This window comes from Colletotrichum siamense (genome assembly GCF_013390195.1).
Source record: "Colletotrichum siamense strain Cg363 chromosome Unknown KSG_Cg363_contig02, whole genome shotgun sequence".
In the NCBI taxonomy this organism is placed as follows: Eukaryota; Fungi; Ascomycota; class Sordariomycetes; order Glomerellales; family Glomerellaceae; genus Colletotrichum; species Colletotrichum siamense.
Genome location: NW_023501015.1, coordinates 26,143 through 44,301, shown reverse-complemented (window position 1 = coordinate 44,301; position 18,159 = coordinate 26,143). Strand labels below are relative to the sequence as shown.

Sequence of the window (18,159 nt, the reverse complement as noted above, 5' to 3'; positions counted from 1 at the left end):
TGAAAGGTTCACGGGCCCTAACCTTGTTGACAAGACTTCGTCATAAAGTCAGTTCGGGGTGGGGAACTCCTAATAAGAAGTCTAACGGCCCCTTGACCATGTCCATCGTAGTGGCTCTCAGCACGAACACGAAACACCAAGAAGTTCCTCGCCTCTACTATCACAAACCCTCTTCGATACCCACATTTTCAAAGCGAACTGCAATTACATCACTCGACCCCGAGTCTTCCGATCATGTCGCCAGCGGAGGATATCAACCCCATCTTCACTGTACTACCTTCGAGCCCGAACACGATGGACTGGACCTACGCTCATCTCCGCCAGGGCAATCACCAAATTTTATTGATGAGGCCGAACTTTCATAGGAATGGATTGGGAATAACACCAAAGAGGACAGGCTTTCAGAGCCCCAGGAAACAGTCAAATAGATGATGAACGAAGTAAAGAAAAGTGATGCACAAAGTCCTGAGACCGTTGACAAGTGAGAAGAAAATATTCGCACTCCTCAATTAACATGGCTACGGCAGAACAACAGATCACCAAGCTCCGGTCCCTTCTGGACTTACTAACCACCTCGGTGAATGACCTCATCACCGAACTTTCCTACTCTCCATCTCGCAAGCCCATGGCCGACAACAAAGCCGACGTGCGCATCCCGAGAGGACCCAAGACAGAGGAGGCCCGCAAATGCATCATCGCCGCCGCATGCTCACTCGAGGCGGCCGTTCTCACGCCACAATGGCGTCTCGGTCACCTGGCTCATAGCTATTTCGTGTCGCGCGCACTGCATATGGCTGTCGAATGGGATATACCCCAGTTGCTGGCGGACAGCGGGCCCATGCACCTCGACACCCTCGCCTCGAAGACGGGAATCGTCGATACGAACAAGCTGGGACTCGTGATGAGGATGTTGTGCGCGCACCATATCTTCTCCGAGACAGCCCTCGGCGTCTTCGCCAACGACGAGGCATCGACCGCCCTGGCGACCGATGAGCGGCTCGCCAACTCGGTGCGCTACACCTCCTTTCTTTTCCCTACAGCCGACGTGCTTCCAAGTCTTCTCAAGGACCCAGTTCTCTGCGCCAGCTATGCCCCTCGAGATTCGGCTTTCTCCAAGACCATCGGCAAGGGCATGGGCCAGTTCGAGTTCTTGAACGCGCATCCCGAGTGGCGTGACTGCTTCAACTTATGGCTCGCATCGCTGGGGGAGTACTTGCACGGGCTGACAGACGTGCGGGGGTATCCCTGGGAAGACATTCTCCGAAATGGTGCCGTGGTCGTTGACGTCGGCGGAGGGCTCGGCAGCTCGATTCAAGCCCTGCGAACTAACTTTCCCGACCGCCAGAACGATTTTGTCGGCATCGTCCAGGATCAGCCCGGCATGATCGAGCACGCCACTGCCCACTGGCAAGAGACGGACCCGCGGGCCTTGGCAACCGGCGCGGTCAAGCTCACCACGCACGACTTCTTCAACGAGAACCCTGTCAAAGGCGCCGATGTATACTGGTTCCGGTCGGTCATTGTGGACTGGCATAACGAAGACTTGATCACCATGTTCACGCACATCAAGAATGCCATGACGCCCGGAAAGTCGCGGCTGCTCATTGGCGAGTACATGATGCACCCAACATGCGGCGACACCATGTTGCCCAACGCACCGCCCCCTTTGCTGAAGAATTATGGTGAATTCCAGGCCATGGGGCTCATCGGAGGGTTTGTCCTTACCGTTAGTCCAAATGGTTGTCAGAGAACTTTGAATGAATTGAATAATGTTGTTGAGGCAGCTGGCTTAATTATTGCTAAGGTTTGGATTTGTTGTGGCTTGGGGAACGTGATTGAGTGCTTGTTGAAGGAGGACCTGTAGATGTTACGAGTGACAGACAGTATCTAGGTACTTGCCAAACATTTTCAATCGACTTTGTTTGTACTTCGGGAATATTCATCTCCACACAAGCAGATCTGAGGCTGAGCTACCCATGGCTGGGTGTACTCTGGAAGAACGGTTATTCTTTCACAAACAATTGAGGTACTCATGAAAATATGTGCTGTGTTCAAAACTCAAATCTTATAGCGACACCCAAACCGGCGTGAAAGGGCCACGGAACTGCGATCGATGTCGAGAGAAACCGTCATTTAGCGGCAACATGACAATACTATCGAACAAGTATGGCGTGACTTCGATGAAACTATTTAGAGACACTCATAATCTCTCCAGATGTTGCAGTCTGTAGTCCTAACGTAGTGATGAACTTTAGTCGGAGTTACTAGAGAGCTTTTAATAGCCATCATAATTGGCACGGGTTGTGTTGAGCACCAGATGTCAATTTTGAGATGACCGCTTAACTATTTCATTATGGCTGGTTTAAACTAAGTATGTCGATTGACTGGTGTTAGATCCAATACTGAGGCTTTGCGGCTGGCTTTTGCATAATAAACTCCACGGGTACATCCTGCTCCCATTCTTCAGCCGCATTCAAAGTATCCAAGCCTTCCTCGACTGCAGGGTCAATCATGCGAGTGTCGTCAGTATCATATCCGTCGTCATCCCAGTATCTCTTCGCATTGTCCCGGAGCACTTGACTGCCACCCATAATGGATGACCGAAGTGATCTAAGCGCGCTGGCTCGTGACGCCTGGAAGGAGTTGCCCGCCAAGTTCCTAGACTTCCTTGAGGGATGTCTGGATGACCCATTGCCGAAACTCCTTTGCCTCTCCGTCACCTCAAGTTGGTTCCAATCTGCAGTATGATTTGGGCTGCTACCATCTTGGCCCGGTGGTGATGTGGACGTTGGTGAGTTGCCACCTTTGTCTTTCTTGGGCTTGGGGACACGGAGCCAGTAGAAACCCAAAGCAGCAATGGCATTGAAGAACACAAAAGCGAACAAAATACCCAAGTCTCGCCAGCGGTTGCTGAACTCCACTTGCACCCCAGCCAGCACCTGATTTGTATTGCTCGTTGTGCAGAAACTGCAATTCTCAGCAGCGGCCGGATCGGCAAGATATCCGCCCGTCTGGGAAGCAAAGGGTTGCAGGTACTGGCCGCAGTTCTGCCCCGGCGGCGGGTTGATGTGTAGAAACTCATTGTTCTCGCAGTGGATGGCCGCATTGGCGAGACCTGTGCCTAAAAGCCCCTCAACAAGATAGGTGAATGGGTTGACGCGATACACCCAAACCCAGAACTTTGGAGGCGTGGCGAGAATGCCGTTGAAGATAAACATCATAACAAACAACAGATTCCCGATACCGGCGGCTTGGTCGGCGAGGTTGAAGGCCGCTCCGATCATATGCCCAAATGTGCTGGCCTGCAGGAAGAAGACGAGCATGAACAGAAACGCCAGCCCGCCACGTGCGGCGGTCTGGTGTGTCTCTGCCGCATTGCGGTTCAGTCCAACGAGGTAGTACCATGCCAGGAACGCCGGAGGGGCCATGACCGCGTTATAGGCCATCTCGACAACTATTTGAGCTCCCATGAATGCGGACCACGAGTACGTGCGTGAGAGTTGCTCGCGGCCTTCATAGAGCGTGCGTTGCGTCATGAACACGGGTACGCTCTGCTGAATTAGGTTGAGGTGTGTCGTAAGGAACATGAAGATGGCGATGGTCTGGATCGTGATTCCCACCTGCGTGTTGGGCAAATTGAGCAGGGAGAGTCCAATGAAGAGGGCCGCGCCGAAAGTCAATAGTATCTTCGAATAGATGTAACTTGGGTTGCGCCAGTAATGTCGCGACAAACGCGTAGTAACCTCGGAGAACTGGACCGCCAAAGGAGCGGCGAAAGGGGGATCCTCCTGTTGCTGCTGTTGTGTTGAGTGGTGGTACGAGCCATTTCCTTTCTCTTTGAGTCGGGTCAGGTGGGCCTTGACTTTGCCATACTCAGTGCTCTTCCGCCATGCGCTTGGCCAATCCACGCCCTTATTTCCACCCTCACTGGCGTGAACTTGGTCGAGGATGTACTCGGCCGGATTCTGTCCCTTCTTTGGCTGCGGTCCGCCATTGCGGACAAAATAGTCAAGTAAGACTTTGGCGTTGCGTCCAATCTGGCCAAAGTAGACGGTCCGTCCGCCACGAGCAAGAAGAAGTAGTCTGTCAAACCGCTCGAAGAGCTAATGTTTGATCACGCATTGTGTTAGCAGTGTACGGATATAAGTAACCCCCGGACGGATATGTACCGCGGTGGAATGGAGAACACTTACAACTGCTGACGGTTGATGGATTGTGCACAGGATAGCCTGCCCATTGTCCCTCAACGTCTCCAGCAGAGTGCAGATGGATAAGCTCGTCTGCGAATCCAATCCCGAGGTGGGCTCATCCAAAAAGAGAAGTAGTGCGGGACGAGCAGCCAGCTCAACGCCGATTGTTAGTTTCTTCCGTTGTTCCACATTCAAACCCTCCCCAGGCACGCCGACTACTGCATCTGCATATTCGCCCATGCCCAGAATCTCAATGACTTTATCGACGTACGCGATCTTTTCTTTGTGGGAAAATCGAGAAGGCTGGCGGAGGACAGCGCTGAAGGTAAGTGCCTCACGCACCGTTGATGTAACTAAGTGTTGATCTTGCTGTTTGACGTAGCCCGTCTTCTGTTGGAAGGAGGCATCGCGGGGGGCCCCGTCTACCAGCATCTCGCCCGTCACCACGCCAATAGATAGGCGAGAGGCGAGGGCGTCGAGGAGTGTGGTCTTGCCGGCGCCCGAGACGCCCATAAGCGCAGTGAGCGTCCCCGGCTCACACCACCCATCCACACAGTCCAGGATGCGCTTCGTCTCATTCTTCTTGACCTTGATTTCGTAGCAGACGTTGCTCCAGTGGAAGATGGCTGTCTGGCGGTCGATAGACAACCCAACGCTATCGTTACCGCCAGCAGTATGGTCCTCGAATCTGTCTCGTTGCCGCGGCGACATATTCCAGGCTTTGACCGGAGAATTTGTGATTGTGCTGGCCGTGTCCGAATAGTGCAACCTCCTAGCCCTCGTGGTTGGAGAGCCCCCATCAGTGTACGGATACATGCCAGCAAATCCTCTTTTGACAACAACGGGTGCAACAGGTGAGACCGGCAGGGATGCCATAGGAATGCTCGTACTGGTGCTCGGCGCCTCCGTCTTTCCCCTGGTGATGTGATCCTCCACGTCTTTTGTGCGCCCAATCGGGATCTTTCCCCTCGGGAAGACAAGCATCTCCTGCTTGCTCTTCTTGCTGCTGACCAGCTCCGTGGCCAGAAGGTGCAGCAAAAAGTAAGCGGCTGAAAATACAAAAATGAGGCCGACGTTCCGCCAACGGTGGCTGTCCGAGTACCCGAACGCATTGGTAATGTACGCGCTCCCATCAATGGAATTGGCACCCGCGACACCCCCTTGCGCGGCACACACACGGGTTTGCGGCATGATCCCTGCATTTTCATAGCCCGGGCCAGATGGAACAAACAGTTTGCAGGGGAATTTCCGTCCGTGACCGAATTCGTTGATCATGAGAGCCTCAAACCCATACGCCACGGGGCTAACCTTGGCGATCCACGCTGTGTAAGACTTGTAATACATCGGCGGAACCGCAAAACCCGTGTATAGCGACAGTGTAAGCAGGACTATTGTCGACGGGGCCATGGCTGCCGTGTGGCTCTTGGTGACAGAAGCGACCAGCCGGAAAAGCAAGCTCACGGCAAGAGTCATGGCGAATTGAACAAGGACGAAGAATAAAAAGGACCCGGCATCCGTGCGCAAATTGCACATCCAGTAGAAGAGGGTATTGACCGTGATGGCGTTAAGCAGTTTGTAGGGCAAGCTCATGACCAAGTCCGCAATAGCCTCAGCAGAGGCGTGATACAGCGCATAGCGCACATGTTTCTCGACGATGTCGCGCTTGGCATACAAGGCCGCAACCTCAAGCACGCATCCAAAGGCGTTGACCAGCGCGGCGGTGAACATGAGCGTGCTGCGCGACTTCATCGACTCGGCCGTGTCGGGCAACCGGAAGAAAATGCTGGCCACAATGAGAGTCTGGAATAGATTGATGACAAGCATCATCACCGTCATCTGTGGCGCCGCCTTGAGCAGCGCGAGGGCGCGCCAAAGGCACAGCATGACCTGCCGCGGGTATGAGACGGTGTAAGGTGACTTCCACCGCTGCAGCCCCGATTGATCGCTTTTCTTGCTCGCCAAGAAGTCGGCATAGTGGGTGCGTGAGCCGCTCAAAGAAAAGGATGCATCGTAGGCGTCTACTTCCTCGCTAACGTGGTGCCGGTGACTGCTCGTTCGCCACGCTTCAGCGAACTCGTCAGGGGTATGCGGGACCTTTGCCTCGTGCCCGGGCTTGACGATGCCTTCACGCTCAGCTGGGCTGGTCATGGAGGTCAGAAAGTCTGGCGTGGTCTGGTTCCGGGGACAAACGAAGCCCAGCCGCTGGAAATATCGTTTGGCTTCCGTTGTCTTGCCAAAGTAGATCTGGCGTCCATCATAGAGGACCAGGACCTTGTCAAACAACTCGTAGGCCATCTGTGGGGCCTGATAGATGGCCACTGCGCTCGCCATGCCCATGATGTCGCTTTGGATACGCAGTGTCTTGCAAAGGTCGACAGTCGCGGCGCTGTCGAGCCCGCGAGTGCTGTTATCCCAGCACTGAATCGGCGCAAAGCTTAACGCCGCCTCCGCGATGCTCACGCGTTTGCGTTCGCCACCCGACACGCCACGCACCGTGTCACCGTCAGTACCACCGACGGGTGTCTCCATCGTGTGCTGGATACCAAGCATGGCCATGGTCACGTCGCGCACCCTCCGTGCGTACTCATCAGCGGTGAGTCCCCCGGGCCGAGTCTTGGGCGCCCTCGCCCGCGCCGCGAAGAACAGCGTGTCCGCTACCGATAGCGCCGGGAAATGAACATCCTCCTCGGCAGTGTAGATGGCGTCGCCCTTGAAGTAGCGCTTCATCTCATCGGCGCTCACGCCACGGTAGTTAAGGTGGGCGGTCTCTGCAACTTGTGTGCCTTGCGTATCTCCTGCAATTGTCCGCAAGAAGGTCGAACACCCGCTGCCCGGCGGACCCAACACACACAGCATCTCACCGTCGTTCAACACCCCTTCGAGATTATGTAGGATGCGCACTTGCTGGCGCTTCATGCGCAACAGACCACGCATAGCCGCCACGGCCGTGAGCCACCAGGCGTTGCCTACTGTTTGCTGGTATGCTGTGTCAGCTCCGTAGCCTGAGATAGTGAGCTTGCGGAATGCCACGCCCGCCTTGCGAACTTCGCAGCTGTCGGAACGGAAGCGGTAGAATGACTTGGCCCACTCTCGCGCGTCGAAGTTGGCGCCGAAGGGGTCGAGAGGCCCATCCTGCTTCGGGGCCTTTGAGGCGTCAAGGGAGCCTTCTTGGGTCGACGACGTCGTGACATCGCCACCTTGTTGATCAAGGAACTTTTTGGCGAGCTCGACAAGGTCTGTTATGGCCTTGTACTCATCTGCAGAGATGTGGACGGAAGGGGGTCGATTGTCACTGGGGAGGCCGGGAAAGCTGACGAGAGAGTAGCGGGAGTGAGGCGGACGCGAAGATCGACCCGCCGGCCGCTTGTTCTCCGCCATATCATCGGCGGGGCGCGCAGTAGCCATGGTTCTTAACCACAACAAAATGCGGATGTGACCAGGTGTTGATACCGGCCGGTAGAAGGATAGATTTGGTCAAAGAATTGTCGATCGCTCTCCAAGATTATTAAGTTGCAAAGATTAAGATAGAGACTCAGGTGGAATGTGATGTCGACCTTCAGAATGTGAAATGACACAAAGACGCAAGACGCATCCACTTTTACCACATCTTGTTAGTGCTCATCAAGTGTGATCAAGTGCTGTAAACATCCAGTGCAATAGAACATGAATCGTAATGAACTTGCAGATGTAATCTATATGGTAACCAGGCATGAATGTCGGCGAAGAGAATTCCCCTCGAGGCTCCCGCTCCGTTGCCCATCATCGGTGATCAGGTGAAACTAACCCCGAAATGGTGAAAAAGGGAATCGGTTGAAGTCAAGGCGTCTTTAAGTTGACAAGACGTCAATGAATGCGAGTATGTCAATTGAAAGTCCGGCCCGTCTGTCAAAAGAACTCCCCGATACCCTAAAAGAGAAAAAACGGAAAAACAAAAACAAAGTGTGGCCGCATAAAACTTTCGGGTTCGTATCAACGCGTCGTAAAGTCTATTTGAATTTGCCCGGAGATTCCCGGAGGTTAGGTGGGAAGAAAAGAGGGTGTAGGGCGCTGAGAGAGACTGCCCTGACATGGGAATCTGTCGGGAGACCTGGGAATCTGTCGTCATGCAGCCTGATGAAGTAACCGGTCTACCGGATGCTGTTGAGGAACGCTAAGATGACAGCATAAACTCAATGGTGCGCTAAACCTATCGTGGTAAGAGATGGCGATTCACCTTATTTCGACATCCCTTTACCCACTTTATGCTACTTGAAAATCACAAGTAAAAACAATAACACTATCGAGGTGCCACAACGACCGGATCAGTTGAACGTCCCTGCGCAACAGAGAGCGCGTGGTCTGCGCTCAGGGGCCGGTGGATGTGCATGCAAGCACTTAGTGCTGCTGTCGTGCAGATATTATCGTTCGTAGGTCGAACCAAGAAATCACACTTCCGGTAGTCAAAATTGTTTAATTCAAATCAAATAACGTAGATCAATTGAATTGCTTCGCGGGACCTTCTTCGATGTTTACATTGGCCATTTAGTGACCCTGTTCAAATTGACGAGTGACTAACTTCACCCAAAGCGGATGCTTGTCCCAAATCCCATAACTATTCTGATCCAACCACTTGAAGTCGGGGTCAGCCAGCTCAAGATCGAAGTTGTACAGCAGGCTGGTTATGATGAGCCTCATCTCGGGATATGCAAGGCTGCGTCAAATGTAGTCAGTAATCACGGCTCGTCACACAGAGGGACAAGACACCCAAGAATAAAGAATAGACACGAGAATTTGACTCACTTCTTGCCAATACAATCTCTTGGGCCCGCGGAAAACACCTTGACGCAATCTTTCCGATCATCAGTATACTTGGCGGGCCGGTCGTCGTCGCTCAACCACCGCTCCGGTACAAATTCCTCTGGATCAACAAAATTGTCTGGATGATGCGCAATGGCATACAGCGGAATGTCAACGCGTGTACCCGCGGGCACGTAGCGTTCGCAGATGACACGTCCCCCTTGGGGTATCATGCGCGGCATAGGCGTTGGCGCAGGTGGATAGAGACGCATGGCTTCCTCAATGCACGCGTTAAGATACGGCAGCTTTCGCAGATTGGTGAATGTAATGTCTTCCTGCGGATTCTTGATGGCAGTATCGAGCTCAGCGCGCAGCGTGGCCATCTTGGTCGGGTGAGTGAGCAGCAGGTAGCTCAGGGCTGACGTAGCAGCCGTGGTAGTCTCGGTCCCACCGATCATGAACGTTGCAGCATTGGAATACATCTCGGCGCGCGAGATGCCTGGTCGCTTCTCATCGCCGCTGCTTTGCATAATCATCGACCAGATGTCGCTACCTGAGTCGTCGCCGCGGTCCAGGCGCTTATCAACGCGATCCATGGAGAAGCGATTGTGCCGGGCGCGGCGCTTACCACTGCTTCCCCAGATAGATCTGAGGAGCAGCGGGCCCAGGGGTGGGTGCCAACCCATCATTGCCATGCCGAGCGTGACCGTCTTGATGGTCGAGTACGTGTCGCGAACCCACTGGCGAGCAGACTGGTCGTTATCGAGCATGCCGAGAGGCTCGCCGTACATAAGGTCGCCCATGATGTCAAAGGCCAGGTAACTTAGCCAGGTCACGAGATCCACGCGGCCACGAGAAGAAGCAGGCTCGGCATCCTCATCGGCTAGCTTGCCCATCAAGTTGTGGACATGGCCCTGGACGAGGCTCTGTTGCTTGAGCACAGCACGATCGGAAAAGGCATGCGAGAAAATCCGCCGCTGCCGCTGGTGGTTGGTATCGTCGGCACGCACGATGCCCTTCTCGGGCGCCGCCATGTCCGGCCCCAGTCCGACAAAGTCTTTGGGTATGTCACCCCCACCTCCCGCCTTGGCATAGATGTCGTGCCAAGCATCCGGGTGGGTGTAACTCAGCTCATTGGGGCCGATGCGGACAATGTGACCGTACCTTTTGTGCAGGAATAGTAGCCAGCTGTGGTTGGAGCCATTGCCGCGGTGCCAAAGTGAGTAAACGGTGGTTACGCGTCCGAGCAGAGGGCCTGGGTATCCCGCCAGGGGATGGAGGGTCAGGTAGTAGATGGTGCGTAACACGAAAACTCCGAAGATGGCCAGACCGATGGTCCAAAGGAGCTTCGGAAGGTCCGGCAGGTTGGACATGTGAAAGTTGAAAGGTATGCCAAGAATCATTTTGTCCGCGTTGGTGGATCCTAGATCGAGGTGCTGGGTATGTTCTCACTCTTGGCTGCTGCTTGTTGCTGTTCCTGCACGTGTTAGTTATTCTCCGTACGGTAAGGCGAGTACGAGAGAAGAAGATGAAGAGAGTCAGTCGTCTCTGCTCAAGGTCGTGGACATGACAATGGTAATCACGAGTTCGCCTGATGACGGCAGAATTATGACGCAAGCAAGGCGAAAGCGAAATGGAATAGGATTTCCCCGACATAAGTAAACTATGGCACGGGGAGGCTGCCGGAGTCCGACGCCGAAAGTGCCGTCAATCACAAGGCCGAGGAAGCCGACAGCTGTTCGGGCATTGGGGTGAGTGCTTTCGGTCTTCTTCCTTGGTTGACCAACGGCCCTGGAAGCTTTCTCACGCAACTTCCTGAACTGATACCTCTTCCCGTCTGCATGAAGTGGCTTAATTACTCTCAGTTGCGAGTGCCGGGCAGAACTAGTTATTAGTAGGTGCGCCGACTCGTTACGTCAAGACGGCATCTTGGTGGGTCTTTAGACCTGCCTCGACCTGTGCCTTGCGCAGGTCAAAGTTCGGAGAAAAGGCTTTTGCCAAGGGCCAAGGCGTAACGTGTCAGCGCTCGGACGACGTATATCCAGCGGAACGATCGTGTTCGTTTTGTTTTTTCCTTCTTTTTTAACCTTTCGGATTACTACCAGGTCTCTGGAACCATGGCGTTGATGACAGGGAACATCCATCGTGCACGAGCATGATCGGAGCAGAATCGCCGTGCACACCTAACCTGGCCATGAAGTAAGTGGATGTTCGGACGGTGGCTGGCCGCCGGGGAACTACCGACCCAGATTTGCCAGGGTTAACCGGACAACGGCGTCATTTGTTTGTGCCGGTCCGATGGGGACATCATCTAATACAGAACATTTCCAAATTGGAACAAAAGTGCGAAAATGCCTATGAGGTTATTTTCCAGTTGGGATTACGTGGGACACAAAGTTCGACGCGCTGGAATGCGCATACTACACCGAGAAGTTGGAAAACAATGCCTTTCCTGCCGTGCCAGCGTCATACATATAGATGTAAACACATCGTCCCTGCAAAGTCCATGAAGACCCAAAGCTGTCAGAACCAAGTCATTGGATACATGATCTTTACGAATAACGAAGCCAACTCATCATCGTCAGCTATCTGAAAGCGTTGCCACAGCCTGCCTATTTACCTTCTTCTAATAAAATTAATTCCTACTTTGTTTCTCGGTAGCTCTGGTAGCTCCATTCACTGCCATGTCTGCCTTTCACTACCCGCCGTCGCCGCCTCTGCCTCCGACCCCACCCAGAACCCCTCCTTCTTTGAAGAGTCCACAAGAGGATGTGGACATGGGCTTGAGGTCGCCATCGCCTCTGCCCTCAAGGTCCCTCACTGTTCCCCAACTGTCAGCTGAAGGCGTCTTGACGCCACCAATTACTCCGGTGAAGACACTACATCCCATGAACACAACCTCCTCGACAATTATCAACTGCCCTATTTCAAAGGCCAGCTTCCTGCTTGCCCAGGCTTCTTTGGCGACTGAGCTATCTGGAGCCTCATCAATGACTGAGTTCAATCTCCGAAGCCAAGGGTCACTCCCAGCCGGAACACGAACACTCCAGTTCGGCCCTGGCCTTGATGGATGTTTTAACCGCACCAGAGGGTTTCTGGGAGGTCGAGAATCAACTCAAAGCCGCACCGCTAGTAGCAGGGCCTCCCCCATACGCTCGGGTCAACGCCTGCCAGTGTCCCTGGAGCCATGGGAGGCGGTTCATGGAAATCTGCCCCTGCTTCTCAGAGCGGGACGAGTGCGTGAAGCTGTCGACGCCCTGGGCAATCGTGCGGAAAGAGTCATAGATGCATGGGATGACTTGGAACCGCGTCACCTGGCTCGGGCGGCGCTAATTCTGAGCGCGCTGGCCCACGCGTACATGTTTGGTGAGGAACAAGGCAAGGGAAAAGACGGACAGTCTCTGGTCCCGCGCCATATCCTTGCTACGTGGGAGAGGGTTTGCGAACGATTGGGTAGAAGCATGACTGGTCGGGTATGTACGGATCCATGTCCTCCAAACACACCACCCACACAAAGAACCATAGCTGACTCTCTACGGCAGGTGCCCGCTGATGATGTTCTGAACAACGCTGTGGGCGACAAGTACTTCAGTCTGAAGAGTACCTACTTTGGCCTGCCTGAGGAGCGGCTCTCTTCGGGGCTCCAGGGCAGGATGGAGGGCGTTTTTGCGCCCGCGCTATCGTCGATGGCGCTCGCGCAGAATAGCGTGCTAGCCAACCAGCCCGACCAAGTCGCGCGGTGTCTAGAGAGCGTGGCGGCACGTATCGTAAAGTGCGCCCACGTCTTCGACGCCATGACTCCACGCGATACTGCGAACTTTGACCCTGTCGTCTGGATAAAGACCTATCCCGCTATGGGTCGCGCGGTGACGTCCGGAGAGTTGGGAAACAGTGGCGTCGATGCACCGCTATTCCATGCGCTGGACGTCTTTATCGGTCGCCAACAGGTCAAGGGTGATTTGAGAGGGATGCAGAGCGACCGACGGGCCACGCTACCGACCAATATTCGCGCCTTCTTGGATGCCCTTGGGGATGACGCCGGAAGCGTCAGAGATTACGTCGCCGCTGCCCGTGCCCAGCTAGAACATGTTCCCTCCGAAGAGCAGGCGCAGTACAAACATCTCTCCGCGGCCTGGGATGGGCTTTTGCAATTGTACGTCTGGTTTCTCGAACGGCACCGCGTCAAGGCCGTTGGCATCACGGGCGTAACCCTGAATACGGGGCGACATTCGACCAGCAGCGGCGTCAAGAGCGGCGACCAAGACAAAGCCATGAAAGATGGAAAACCAAAGATGCGCCCCGAGGCCATGCTTAGCATGCAGATGAAGAAGGGCATGGTTTCACGACTGGGCGGTCGCCCCCTATGGCAGGATGCGCATGTGCAGTCGCACAGCGTCTATCGCGGAAGCGTGGTGGTGGCCGTGAAGTTGGATGCAACTTTGCCGCTCGAGCCAGGTGATCGAGTCCAAATCTGGCCGCCGAGAAAGAGAAAGACGCTGAACAGAGCATCCTCACACCATCGACGGTTGCGAGGCTCACCTTGCCCAGAAGATTATGATACCTCGTCAGGCGAGAGCGATGATGATGGCGAGCCGAGGTTCTACTCCATCGCCCGTGTCATCCCAAACGTTTCCAGTACAGCGATGGATTCTGTAGGAGGAGCAGGAGGCATGACCATCATTCTGACAGTCGCTCAACACTCGCCCGAGGGGCTGGTATCCTCGTTCCTCAGCAGCGCTGCGCCAGGCACACATCTGCGCCTTCGGCCTTGGCCTTCTCCCCGATTCCGCCAGCCCCGCGACCTAGCCGTGCCGCTGGTTCTTGTTGGCCAGGGTGTGGGTATCGGCCCCTTGGTTGGCTTTCTGCACGACCGCGCCACAAAGAAACAGCGCCTCGATGATACCCAAAACGAAAGCGCCGGGGAGGGAGAGCTGCTCCTTGTGGTGGCTGCCAAAACACTTCGCCACGTCCCCTGTTCACTCGACAGCCTGGAGGAACTTACCAGTAGGCTGCCACTGACCATAGTCTTGGCTCTCAGCCAGGAGACTCATCTGAAGATCCGTGGCGGAATCTGGACAAAGCTCCCCCAAGGGGGCCGACGTGTGACGCGTCATTTGACAGACTATCGAGACTTTATCCAGCGTCTTGTGAAGGAGAAAAAAGGTCATGTCTTTGTCTGCGGTAGCTCTGACTTTGGGGTTACGGTGATGAATACTCTTGGACTGGGTCAGTTGCCACAGCAGCAGCAGCAGCATCAAGAAGGCCCCCAACCACAACAAGCAAATGACGGACCCGACGATGGCAGCCCTGTTCACATACCCTCACCTCCCCCGCATTGGAATCAGTTGCACCAAGACCTCTTCACCATGGTCAAAAAACCAAACCGCTCAACACCCTCCTGCTCACCCACCGCATGCCGTTCGGCCTCGTCAAGTGGTCCTAAAGGTCCCATTATCAGCCTCTCAAAACTTGCAGCCCATAACTCTGTCAAATCATGCTGGATCGCCATCGGCGGAACAGTATACGACATGACACCTTTCCTGGCATTTCATCCTGGCGGCCCGAAAACGCTTCTTGAGTCAGCAGGCACCATTGCAGACGAACGGTTTGCTGAAACACACGGCGGCCCGCATGCCCAGGAAATCAGGGGCTATCTCGAGAGGCACGCAATCGGGCGTCTGTCTACAGCTACCACGGAACTTGGCAGGCAAACGACTACGGCAAAACTCGTCAAAGCCCTGGTGAGAATGCAAAACGCGCTCACCAACAACACTGCTTTTGACGCAGGCCGTGGATCAGTACCCACATACGCGTACGAGGATTCCTTGCTCGTATTCGCCGACGGCCTGGACGGCTTGATATGCAGTTTATCGGACTTCGGCACTGATAAGAGTGCCTCGGAGTTGAGAGAAACCATTTCAAACACCCAGGCGTCACTCAGAAACGCTTTCAAGGCCCTGAAAGACGGGTCCAAGCGTTTTTTAATGGCTGCTGGCACGAAGGGCGCCTCTGCCTCATCCTCAACCCTGCTGGACGAGAGCGAGGCGTTGATCCAAAGGCTGCACAGAAAGCCCATCGAAAAGTTACATGCGGCTGTGAATGCTTGCAAGAAGGGTATCAGTGAGGCTGAGGTTGGGATGAATGACGACAGCAGTGCCAAGGTTTGCGATGCCTGTTATGACGAAAATGGTGATGCACTGAAGCGTGTTTTGGAGGGTTTCTGTATCAGCCTGACAAGCGTTGCTAAAGACTTGCTCACGTCACCGCGTTGGCCATCGATGTCGGCAGATCCGCCGAGCCTGAACAAGAGACCCTCGGCTGAGAGGAAGATCTCAGCGCAACGAAACTTGCGATGTCAGGCGTAACGTTTTCAGTTTTGTGATATTTAAGTCACTAGACCTACATTAGAGTAGCATGCCTGCCTATAGCAATAGAGACATAGTTCTTAATCACTATTTGTTTTGCTTAGATCTCTATAATAACTAACAACCTACCTAAATATAGCCTCTTATCTTACTAAAGAATATATAGCTAATAGATTTATTGCTTATGCGCTATGTTTTCTAATATTAATATAAAACCTTAGAGTATCTATAAACTTAATTAACATTTATATAACGTTTTTTATTATTTGCTTTATTATTATGTTAATACCTTATACTACTTATAAAAAGTAGTCTTTAGATCTTAATATATTAATAATAATAGCTTAAAGTAGAAGCTATTAAAATCCTCACTAAAAATTAAGTAGGTCTATATAGATAGGAGGTAGAAGCTATTATTTTCTAATAGTAAAGAAACTATTAAGATTTTCTATAATAAAATATATAGAAATAAGATATAATTAAAGCTTAAATAAATATAATTATAATAATTTAGTTCTTAGTTTAATACTTAGTAAAGTAAGTTTAGAAATTAATAAATAGTATAGTTAATACTTTTATAATATAGTTTTAAACTTTATATTAACTAGTTAATTATATAATAAAGATATTAATTAAACTAGAAAGTTTAACTAACTAATAAAATATAGTTAGAGAAGAAAGTAAATTAAAGAAAAAGTATATAGAATTAAAAAGTAAAAAAGTAAAGTTATAAAGAGAGAATAAAAGAAATTATTTTATAATAATAAATTAAAGTAAGCTATCTATATAAGTAAATATAAAGCTATTTATTTATAATATTTAGTATTTTACTCTAATATATATATTATATTAGTATATAGTAGTAATAAATAAAATTATAGTATATTTATAGAACTATTATTAGTTAATTACTATTAAAGCTAGAGAGAAAGTAGCTAAATTAGTTAATAATATTCTTAGTATTATTTATAACTAAGCTAATTTATAATTATTTTAATACTTAAACTTTATAGTTAAGCTAATTATTAATATTATATTACTTTAAATAAATAGTTTATATTACTATATATATTATTATATTTATTACTATATATAAAATATATAGGAGTATTATTAAGTAGAATATAAATAAAAGAATAATTAGTATAAGGGGAGTAATATTTATAAAAAAGCTATTATAGTTAGGGATTTACTATAAATAATAGAAGTATTATATTAGTAGTTTTTCTTAATATAAATTATAAGTAGATAGTTTAAAGTAGTTTAAAGATAAATAGTTAATAAGTTTTTATAAAATACTCTACTATTATATCCATAACAGCTATATATTAAAGCTATTATAGCTACTACTAGGATTAAAAGTAAGGCTAAGAAGAGGGGGGGTTAAAGCTAGTATATAGAGGGGGTATAAAGCTATAGAGATTCCCTAGAGTAAAATAAATAAAAGTAGTATATAATTAAAGCTATAAACTAAGTTATTATAGGAATTTAGTTTTTAATATTATATTTTATTATTTAAGTCTAGAAATAGGGAAATAAAGTAGTAGATATTTTTATAATATTATTCTAATCTCTATATTAACTAGCTAATTATATAATAAGACTATTAAAAAGCTTAACTAAGCGATAGAATATAAATAGGGAGGAAAGTAGATTAAAGAAAAAGTATATAGAATTAAAAAATAAAAAAGTAAGTTTATAAAGAGAGGATAAGAGGAATTAATTATAAATAGTAGATAAAAGAAAGTAATTAATATATATAGCTAAAAATAAAGCTATTTATTTATAATATATAATATTCTATTTTAATATATATATTATATAAATATATAGTAGTAGCTAATAAAGTTATAATATATTTATATAATTACTATTAATTAATTATTATTAAAACTAAAATAGAAGTTATTAAATTAGTTAGTAATATAACTAATATTATTTATAGCTAAGCTAAATTAAAGTTATTTTAATACTTAGATATTATAGTTAAACTTATTACTTATATTATACTACCTTAAGTTAATAGATTATATTACTATTTATATTATTATATATATTGCTATATATAGAATATATAAAAGTATTACCAAGTAGAATATAAATAATAAAATAATTAGTAAAAAGGGGGTAATATATAAAAAAAAGCTATAGTAGTAAGAGATTTACTATAGATAATAAGGGTATTATATTAGTAGTTTTTCTTATTATATATTAAGAGCTAGTAGTTTAAGGTTAAATAAGAGTTAGAAGTAGCTATTAGAAATAAGCTATTAAAACTAAAGATAGATAATATAATATAGTTTATTATATTATATAATAGCTAATGAAAGCAGTTTAAAGCTAATATATATAAGAAAATTAATATAGTAGATAAAAAGTTAGAGCTAAATAGGTAGTTATATTATATTAAGTAGATAAGGGATTTAAAAAGGTTAAATAAGATATAGTTATAAAAAACTATATAATTAATTAAGGATAATAAGGAGATATTATAGTTTATATAAGCTATATTTAATAATATTACTAATAAAGTATATATAATAGTAGCTTTATATAAAGTTAAGTATAATATATTATTTAAAGTAGAATAGAAAGAGATTAGCTAGAAGCTAGTATAGCTATTTAATAACTATATAGAGGATAATATATAATAATAATATAAAGAGGTTTAATATAAAATAATAAGTATATAGTTTTATATAGATAAGTAGCTAAACTATAAGCAGCTATTATATTAGTTTATTATATATTAGAGGTTATTATAAAATATATTTATTAGTTATATTATAATAGATATTAGTAGTAAGTAAGCTATATAAGTAGAAGAG

At 48.7% G+C, this 18,159-nt stretch overlaps 4 protein-coding genes across 4 annotated transcripts; 2 read left to right on the top strand and 2 right to left on the bottom strand.

Annotated features, from left to right (window-relative positions):
- Positions 1 to 514: 514 nt before the first annotated feature.
- On the top strand, positions 515 to 1,864 carry gedA (O-methyltransferase gedA; the record flags this gene model as incomplete). Its single annotated transcript, XM_036633872.1, has 1 exon — positions 515 to 1,864. The coding sequence occupies one exon, from the start codon at positions 515 to 517 to the stop codon at positions 1,862 to 1,864; it is 1,350 nt and encodes a 449-aa protein (XP_036499365.1).
- Positions 1,865 to 2,390: 526 nt separating this feature from the next.
- On the bottom strand, positions 2,391 to 7,595 carry ZRA1-5 (ZEB2-regulated ABC transporter 1; the record flags this gene model as incomplete). The annotated part of the gene is made up of 2 exons (XM_036633871.1): positions 2,391 to 4,103; positions 4,194 to 7,595. The coding sequence occupies 2 exons, from the start codon at positions 7,593 to 7,595 to the stop codon at positions 2,391 to 2,393; spliced, it is 5,115 nt and encodes a 1,704-aa protein (XP_036499364.1).
- Positions 7,596 to 8,711: 1,116 nt separating this feature from the next.
- Positions 8,712 to 10,369, bottom strand: avnA-2 (Averantin hydroxylase; the record flags this gene model as incomplete). Its single annotated transcript, XM_036633870.1, has 2 exons — positions 8,712 to 8,880; positions 8,970 to 10,369. 2 exons carry the CDS (start codon positions 10,367 to 10,369, stop codon positions 8,712 to 8,714), a joined length of 1,569 nt encoding a protein of 522 aa, XP_036499367.1.
- Positions 10,370 to 12,427: 2,058 nt separating this feature from the next.
- Positions 12,428 to 17,185, top strand: apf12 (Cytochrome b5-like reductase apf12; the record flags this gene model as incomplete). The annotated part of the gene is made up of 3 exons (XM_036633869.1): positions 12,428 to 12,439; positions 12,509 to 15,127; positions 17,180 to 17,185. The coding sequence occupies 3 exons, from the start codon at positions 12,428 to 12,430 to the stop codon at positions 17,183 to 17,185; spliced, it is 2,637 nt and encodes an 878-aa protein (XP_036499366.1).
- Positions 17,186 to 18,159: the final 974 nt, after the last annotated feature.